Source organism: Ceratina calcarata, unplaced genomic scaffold (assembly GCF_001652005.2).
Source record: "Ceratina calcarata isolate Rehan_Ccalc_2016 unplaced genomic scaffold, ASM165200v1 scaffold283.2, whole genome shotgun sequence".
NCBI lineage: Eukaryota > Metazoa > Arthropoda > Insecta > Hymenoptera > Apidae > Ceratina > Ceratina calcarata.
The window spans coordinates 185,158-194,656 of NW_017150618.1; the positions used below are offsets into that span (position 1 = coordinate 185,158).

Here is a 9,499-nt window from a genome sequence, read left to right on the forward strand (position 1 = left end):
GTAAATGAACTACACTACACTGTAGAACATCGATTATTCGAACGATAAAGTACTTTCGTTCTATCTTGTTCGTATCTCAATAATCGACGTTCGTACCAAATAAAATAAACTTAATATCTACGTGTTAAGCAATTATCCAAACGTAATAATTCGAGCAAGATATTTTAGCACTAGCGTCGTTTATTAATTATTATTACTATTATTATTATTATTAATGTTATTATTAATCAATGTCTTCTACCTCGATATTAAGAACATTGAAGAGAAACATAAAATAGCGATGCAATGATGCGACTTAGTGTGTGGCTTCGAAAGTCCAATATATTATTTTAAAGAATATAGACACGATTATTATATAAAGAATAGATAAGCTATAGATCGAGGTTACTGTAGCAGGCACATGCTATTAATACACGTTACATTTAATTTATAAATGTGACACACAAAGAAACCATAATTACTCGCCGGATATTGCCATACACCAACCTCTTTGCAAGGAGAGCAAGAGGACTGATCATTAATTGACGATTAAAAAAGGGTTCGCCTTTCCCTTCGGAAATTAATCGGAGTTTAAAAAGCGTACGACTTATACCGAAATTATCGGCATTATCACTCGTTATCCGAGTGACTAAATAGCCTTGTGATCTTCCCTAAAGTTTATCCAAATCTCTATACGTACATATATCTATACCTTGCCCCGCTAATACCTCGACTAAGTCACGTCCGTAATGCGTTCATTGACTTACCTTTTCCGTAGAGGATGGGCACGTGGTCTGTAGCAAGTCTCGTCTTCGTTTTAATGCCGACGAGGAGCGGGGAACCTCTTCTGGTGGCCACGCACTCGCCCGGGAAATACTTGCTCTTGAAGCACAACGCGAAAGCGCCTTCCTGAAATTTCAAATAAAACCAAATTAATTAATTAACTTAAACAAATGATTTTACGGATTGTAATCTATAAAACTATTCAGAATATTAAAAACTGAAAGCATACTTCAATGTTCAAATGATGAAATATTTGAACTAATACTGTATATAGATACTTTGATAAAACTTTTCAGTTTATTAATCAAAACAATTCTTTTTAATCACACTACTAGAAGTAAGTGTTCGTTATCTTATCTGTAGAATTATTGCTTTTCATTTATTTATAAATTGATAAGATTTATAGTAGAACACCTACCAATTGTTGAACCACCTGCTCGACCAGCTCCCGAAACGAGAAACCCGGATGCTGTACCCACAAGTGGTGGATCAGCTTCGCGATGACTTCTGTGTCAGTATCGCTCTCAAAGCTGTAGCCCCTTTGCTCAAGCAGCGTCTTCAGTTCTTTGTAGTTAGTCAAAATTCCATTGTGGACAACGAGGAAACCATGTCCGCTGTCCGATCTCTGCGGGTGCGAGTTCAGCTCGGATGGGACACCGTGGGTCGCCCAGCGGGTGTGCGCGATACCCACGTGGATGCATGTCTTCGATTCGAAGTCAATATTGGTACCTTAGGAAAATAACAACTTATACCTAATTTTATCTCTTATTGGAACGTCATCACAGTTCAAGAGAAACTATTATATTATATTTCACTGCCTTATTTCATTGACTGACTCATTTATCTCATTGTAAAATGAATTCTAGATTTCTTTATGAATACATTTAGTACAGTTCATTTATTAATTTGGTTGAACAATTAAAAAGTGAAAGTAGGAACGCTTACGATAAAAAATTTCATCTTCCAGTGCCTTGACCTTTCCCTGCTTTTTAATAATCGTGATATCCTTGCCATCGGCGCTGTCAAGGGCGACGCCTGAGACATAAAGCATATATTGAACATTGTCATCGAACTTTTATTCACTTTCTATTCCGGGAAACAGGAAGGTCGATCTCAAAGTCCCGATCTCTTCGGTCGTTTTCTCTTCTACGAAATCATTTTCGACAATCGATGATCCATCCTTACCTGCGGAATCGTAGCCTCGGTATTCTAATCTCTTCAATCCGCCAACGAGTAGCTCGAGAATCTCCTTTCTACTCTTCGGCGTCAGATAATTGATATACGCGAAAATTCCTGAGACAAAAAGAAAAGAGAAATTATTCTAATTTAATTTCTACATTACTTTGTTAACGAATGAATCGAGCACCGAATCACTCCCTCAATCATAAAATTAATCAGGCTTTCTGAAGGAGAAAACAGACCTTCAATGAGTTAACTGTTACTGACTTTTCTCTCGGTTGCAACATTTTACTCACTCGAAGGTCGTCGCGGCGATAAAACGCGGAAACGACCCGATTTACTAACCGGACATTCTTTTTCCTCAAAGATACCCGCCGTGAATATCAAGTGTAAAAGATATTGAAGAGAAAGCTTGTAAAGTCGCGTATATCCACTTGTTTCGTGTCGTATAAAAATGTATAAGCGAACGTAAAGAATTCTTAAAATTCTTATCCTTAAACCGTATCGATAGCAGGGGCCATGTTCGAGGTCTCACATTGCAAAAATGCAAAAAGCCGTCGGCCATGAACAAGACACACGCACGTAGCTTGAGGAAAAAAGATGCCCGAGTGGTATTAAACAATCCTGGAGACACGCGTACAGCACAAGTGAAAGGGAAAGCTTTTGAGCACGAGACTGAACGAAATGCTTGCTAGACCAGCGACAATGCTTTTCTTCCCATCGAACCGTTCGAGTACGTTACATAGATATACATATACACGTATTGTTTCACTTTGTCTAATGTTACGTTCGATAGAACTCCACCGGTGAATAGGATGCAATTCGATCGATGCGAGCAAGAGAATTTCAACGTATCGAGTTTAAAACGCGTCGTTCGATTTAGAAAGGTGTTAGGACACGATCGCAGTAATCAAGGTAGAACGAGAACAAGGATGACGTTAATCGGAACAATGAAAGTTTAAGAGCAGTTTCAGCTGAGTAGAAGATTTATCGAGTAATAAAATAGTAAAGACTTATCGATTGTCTTATCGAGCAACATTAATTACAATCGCAGACGGTAATTATTGCGAAACGACTGAGACTGAAATAAGCTAGAACCTGTCCAGTAATAAACATTACGGTGGTTAATAAATATAACGGTTTACGTCGGCAATGACTAATTTAACGATCACTCTGGTCATTCGGAAGGGAAACTTCCGTGTCGATGCCTTTAATTCACAAGAACCACACAGGATTTAGAGAGTAACGGAAGATCTAACTTCCGGTCGACGTTTGTTCTTCACTTAATTATCGCATGATCTCTCGAAAAATTGACGAATATCAAAGTTAGGATAAATTTGATCGATGAACGTACCGCCCATTACCACCACGCGACGTATAGTTAAAAAAAAGAAATAGAGCCGGTCGAGGAACTGCCACCGTGCATGGACTTACGAAAAGCAATAATAATTACAGAGGAACGAGCGTACAGTGCATCGGCGCGTATAAGTGTAATTCGATTTCCAGTCGAGCCGACAATAGGCGATTGAACGATCGCGTCACGATTAGATTGCTCTCTGCAATTGTCGATAAGCGAATCTTTTCGATAGTGAAGAATAAAAGATTATTACGCGCGCAATCAAGGGTTGAAGGGGATATGGGGAAAAAAATCTCCCTTTAAACGTAGCCCAATGAGAAAAAGAATGTTCTCTATCGATGATAAAGTCAATTATCGCGTTATCTCCGCGAGGTCTTCCTTCGGAGATCGATAATATCTCAATGTCTTGTATGACTCACAGGGAATAATTAAAACTGCGCTGATAACAAGTGTCGACTTCCTAAAACGTTTTACAACCAGCTATTTTTTTCCTTATTTAACGTCTTACGCTATCGCGATAAGTAAAATCATTGAATGGTCGCCGAGAAGCAGATGTCGCTTGGATTTTTAATTCAATTGAATCCTCGATAAACGATAACGGCATGTAAATAGAAATCTCATTCGATAACAACATTGTACTTCGCTTGGAGTCTCGGATTTTATCTATTCTATATAATTTCCAGATACGTATTTTTCCTTAATCTATTAAATGATAGAACTTTTTCATGCTTGCCGCGATACAATTTTTCGATTGATTGCAATGCATTCGACGTCCACGGGGGGAAGTCGACTCGAATACGAACGAATGATCAGGATACAGTCTTCTCCGACCTACTGACACAGATCGATTCGATCGGCCGAATTGACCCACGAAGTCGGCGAGACATCGCTTGACAATCTTTTGATAAACAAGGAGGTTTCCTCTGCTAATTGGCTCATATAACGGAGATTCTACCATGATACGGTTCTCTCGATTTCCATAAGCGTTTGCCGTATGTAATCTCCCAACACGCGATACAAATGATTTTTCTTCGGAGTTCCTCGCTCCGTTATGACCGCAATTGGAACGCAGCTACAATCTTTTTCATATTCTATCTCACGTCTCACCTTGAATCTTACGATTAACATGAACGTTAAAATCATTCTTTATGCGACTATTAGAGAAAGGACCGTGCAAAATCTCTCGGACAAAAGGCAAGAAGATTGCCTTCGGACGGTTGGAAAAAATGCGAAGCTCGAGACGTTCCTTGGACAGGCAGATAACAGGTGAAAGGGAAACCGTCAAGGGTCAAAAATGGAAAAACGTAACCATAAACGAATTCCAGCGCGGGTTATTTCCGTCGCCAACCGGGCAAACTCTGCTCGCTGGAATTCCCTGGAGGTAAACAAAAATCTGGTTCTGATGGAAAAAGAATGAACAGAGCAAAGGAACTGACGTATCGTCATATTTTATATATGTAGATATATATATATACAAAAATGAATCTTTTTATTATAATCTTTTCATAAATTTTCCTTGTCGTATCTTCAGCAAGTTTGTGTATAAAGTATTGCATTCCATAGCATAAGCTTTATTAAATAATACAACTTTGCGGTGACACTAAGTAAGCAAGGCTACTGCTTTAACGAGGGTGAGATGTCATCTGTCAGAGTTCGGAACGAGAGTGCTCTCCGATCGTGGAAACGGGCTAAGGTATAATTTTTGGGGTTTTCATGGTGGGAATTAGGATTTATAAAGTAGGACTATTAGAGTTAGTATTTGAGAGTGAGGTCATGGTTTAGAAATGATGCAGCGAAGATAGGACGAAGTTTGCAAATATGAGTCTAGGAGTATATCAGGGGAAGAGAAAGAGGAGTCATAGAATAATGAATTTCGGTGTAGAGGTATCAAAGATAAGGAGTATCTCTAACTTAATTATCAATATCGTTGGTATACAGCAAAGATATCCTGAACTTATAAAGGTATCCTATGAAATTTTGAGAACAAATCTTATAGACGAACACATTTCTATGCCATAGACAAAATAGTGATACCGGGTATAGGGAGAAGGATCTCTTAAAGCATAGGACTGTTTAGTTCAGTTCGATTTTGGCAGTTAAAAGAGATCACTGAGAAAAATTTAAAAACAATTCATTGCGTTCTTTATTGCACTTCGTAATACATCTGAAACCCAACATTTTATGTATCACTCTTCACCGTCTTTCGCGTTTTCATCTTTTTTCTTTACTGAGACGCTCCCTATTTGCGAATAAACAAAGAAATGTATTATGTATACGATTACGACGAATCATTCTCATTTTGAAAGTGTGTCTGCATGTATATATGTATACATATAGTACGTGTTGCGCACGCGAGACCGCTTCTAAATGTCACATGTAACTGTCCTGTAAAATGCGCTGCACCTTCTCTCAGCGCCGGGTTCGCCACGAGGTAACTTTCACTCGTTGGTTCGTCGGGCACGATGTCGGCCTCGATAGTCAGGCTCGATTAGCCGCTATTGTAAACGAGAGAGAAGCCGCGACGAAAAATAATAGACACCCGTGCACCGTTTTGCTGCGATAAACTTTCGATGAACTTACACTGAACGGACACCCGCCGAGTCACATTGCAACATTGTAACAATCCTGTTATCTGTTAGAATGTAACACGCTGCAACTGTACGCTTCCGTAATTTGATGGAATGCCGTTTGGAAACGTGTACAATTTGCAAGCGGCCGTTGCAACGAAACGAACTGAGATAATTAAAGAGTAGATTTTTCAAAAAGATTTTATGCCTCGATCGATGGCACTAAAAAAATTTCGCAATTTCATAACCGAGAGAAGTTTTTTCTTTCTGCAACTCTCTCGACATTTCTCTGGTTTCTCTTATTCGGCAAATACGTCCTCAATCGACCAGCCATAGTTAGTAATTATCGCGCAAAACTTTCGACGATATGAACACCTTTTTCAATACTTTCATCTAGTTGTAAGAAAGTGAATCTAAGTAGTGTAGGACGTAAACACCTGGGTCGTTCACCGGGTACGATCACACCTTGATCGAGGAAACCACGGTGGAACATGTTTCGAGAACGTTTTCGTGAGTGGAGAACAATATTAACCGAGTCTATGAAACGTGTGACCTAACTGAAATAAACGTATCGACTTAGGAAATGTATTCACGTGGAAATAGCTAACTACTGTTCCGAAATATCTAAGAAGGTGCTAGTAATCGATAATTATTAAGGATGTATTGGCTATACAGNTCCGACGTCTGATTTCTTTATAATTATAGGAAATGCGTTTTTCTAAGATACATAAACTTTTGGGATTGACTGTATAGCCAATACATCCTTAAATCATCTTGTAGGGTCGCTAATTAAATCCTGTACACTTAGTTAATCCGAACGATGACTGTAAACGTAAAAGGGATTCATCACGGAAATGTACATTTCTGCGATACGAAACCACTTGACAAAATATCAGAACGGTATTCTAATTAGCCTCGTCTGGTTCTGTTTAATTAAGATTACGCTGACTCGTGATTGAATATTGTTTAACAGGAAAGAGCGTTGCGAGTTTGCTAGCACGTCGAATTCCCTTTCTTCGAACCGAACGTCAAGGGAGGGATTAACTTTCGCCGCGGCAAGAACGATCGAAAACAGATTATTACACGGTAAGTAGAAAAGTGACGCAAAAAGCTTTCGTAATTTTGTCCGTAACGTTCGGTCCTTCGGCAACGTGGAGATTAAATTTTTGATAGAAAACCTCTCACGGCTCGGCGGAAATAAATTCCGATGTCGCAAGTAATAACCAACGCGAGTAAATTAGGAAATAAAGATAGTTGATCTTTCAAGCTTCTTATTCATTCCCACGGGATACGTTCGTCAAAAAGAAATAAATAAATATGTTCCAGATTTCGTGGAGAAAGATGAATATCCCTTGGGATGAACGCCAATTCACAAGACTTATAGGTAAAACATTGTTTATTTATTAAATAATACAGAATCCTCAACATTCGATTGTATTATTATATATTAATTCCGTTTTTACTCGAAACTATACATTTGTACCGGTACTTTATCAACCACGACAACGCGCACCTCAAAATATGTTTTCCTTAGTGCAGTATTTAAATGCAACATTATTTTGGGTTACCTGTTATTGGAAATATAAATTTCCATTAGCAGCAACAAAAAGTCGTTTAGAAACCAAGCTAATACGCTATGTGAACATTAATTGTTCGTGCATAGGAAAGTTCCCGGTTAAACTTATCGTTGACTCGCGTCACAGTGACAGATGATACGCACTTGACATAATAATTTATTGATTCATTATACTTGCAGAATTTTCCATTTTTTTCCAAATGATAGAACGAGCTTTCTTATGTTCTTTTCTCCCGGCGTAAAATCATCTCGGAAACAGGAACTCGGCCTCGGGAACGCGCTGATACAAACGCGTCGTCTATTCTATTCGTTACGCGCTACGAATTACCATGTTAACGAGCACCAATTCATGACCGTGTAAAATAATCAAGAGTTTTAAATACTCCGCCTTTGAACCATGTTTACATATGCAAACAGATTAATTTAGAACGACGTGAAGTAAATGACGCCGCGGTACAACACGCCGGTGACAACTAATAATAAGCGCATTTATGAAGAACGATACGTTATCAAAACATAGTTTCATCAATTTATGTCTGAAGCTTTTTGAATAGAAATTTTCCAGTTCGGTACCGACACTGATGGCAAGTGAACGACGAAACGATAAGTTCTTACACGAGGTAAAAAGCGTCGTTTACTCACCGCACATGTTGCTCCAGTTGCACGATTACCCGCCACGTAAATAAGCAATAATTGGAAGGAAAGCGAAGCCGGAAACCGAATGAGAGAATGATTAACTGGTTTTAAGCTGCCTGATGCTTTGAGCTACTGCGAACCACAGTCTGAACCAACGACACCGAGCTGGTGTCTCTTAAGATATGAGATTTCGCATGGGTGTGGGTACGTAGTACGTGGCAGGGATGCCAGAAAAATACATCCCATACCCCTTCCATTAGAAAATTGACTCGATTCCCCTCTGGCGATGCTCCACAGGGGAAATTCAAGCTGTTCCCACTATTGCTGCTAGCTTGATTGTCACGTGACCGCGAATGGTCACGTGGTGTGCGCGCGACACGCGCACGAAATTAAGAATAAGCACAGAATACTTTGCTTTTATCATGAATTAATACGAAATCATTTTCATATGTTTTAGAAATGTGATTGTCCTTTATGATAAGGGACCGGGCGCAACCCGACGCCAGCTCTCCGCCTTCTCGTGGTCCTCGCTCTCACGCCCCGCTGCGTCAGTACTGATGGTGTAGCGGAGTAACCAAAGGAGTGCGCCTCAATGAAGGGCAGGTCCAACTTGTTCTTGGACGGTTCTCGTTCGGGGGCAGGGTTTTTCCTTGCCCCAGCGCGGTATTCGATTTACACCGCGCGGCCTTGGCAGGGGTGTTTCTGGGAAGTAGAATCGAATCTTGGATATTCGAAGCCGGCTCCATCTGGCACCGTCTGAAGTGGCTGCTATGCGAAGTATCGCGAGGCGCAGTCCATCGAACCGTCCAGACAACACTACATGTCCTTTATGATAAATGAATTAAAACGTATGAACATGAGTTCACATTAATTTGCGGCAACAGTGAAGTATTCTGTGCTTATTCTTAATTCTTAGTCGCGCACACCACGTGACTAAATCGCGGGCACGTGAGAATCAAGTAAGCAACGATAGTGGGGATAGTGTGACTTTCCCTTGCAGGGCATCGTCGGAGGGGAATCGAGCCAATGTGCTGGTGGAAGGAGTAAGAGACGCGGTTCTATGTCATCCCTGGTTCGGTCAGCGGCATATGCCACTGCATGCCACGTTGACAGCCTGACTGAAGTGTCGTCGTTTCTTTAACCGTTTCGTATCATCCACACTTATCAAGTAAAAATTAGTCGACCGTTTTCAAGATACGTGATTTAAAGACGAAGAATTATTGATGAGGGACGTAGACATACCACAAAAGCACTTGTAATGTCACTCGCGATCGACCAACGCATTCAGAATTGTTCCTATCGTTCGGGGCACAGTTCTATTTCATTTTACAGTTTTATTAGAAGACAATTGCCAAGGAAACGTTCGATACAGCACGAGTGAACGAAACACTGAAATATTTGGAATCGACCCTTGTTGACTTA

General features: G+C 40.0%; 1 protein-coding gene and 1 long non-coding RNA gene across 8 annotated transcripts in view; one reads left to right on the top strand and one right to left on the bottom strand.

Moving 5' to 3' along the window:
- Nucleotides 1-8,622, top strand: part of LOC113464169 (uncharacterized) — a 15,449-nt gene extending 6,827 nt beyond the window's left edge. Inside the window, exons 2-4 of the long non-coding RNA XR_003389010.1 lie at nt 6,839-6,951; nt 7,192-7,249; nt 8,535-8,622. This is a non-coding gene — a long non-coding RNA (uncharacterized LOC113464169). The remainder of the gene's footprint in view (nt 1-6,838; nt 6,952-7,191; nt 7,250-8,534) is intronic.
- Nucleotides 1-9,481, bottom strand: part of Gfat2 (glucosamine-fructose-6-phosphate aminotransferase 2) — a 15,455-nt gene extending 5,974 nt beyond the window's left edge. For 4 of the 7 annotated variants that reach the window (XM_018022222.2, XM_018022225.2, XM_018022223.2 and 1 more), the window contains exons 1-5: nt 8,084-8,540; nt 1,948-2,055; nt 1,708-1,797; nt 1,181-1,491; nt 747-888 (exon numbers count right to left, since the gene is read on the bottom strand). In XM_018022222.2, coding sequence (XP_017877711.1) covers nt 747-888; nt 1,181-1,491; nt 1,708-1,797; nt 1,948-2,055; nt 8,084-8,090 — 658 coding nt within the window. In that variant the 5' untranslated portion in view covers nt 8,091-8,540. Of the gene's footprint in view, nt 1-746; nt 889-1,180; nt 1,492-1,707; nt 1,798-1,947; nt 2,056-8,083; nt 8,541-9,319 lie in introns of those variants that run through there. The other 3 variants (XM_026812433.1, XM_026812432.1, XM_026812431.1) reach the window with 3 other exon arrangements.
- Nucleotides 9,482-9,499: the final 18 nt, after the last annotated feature.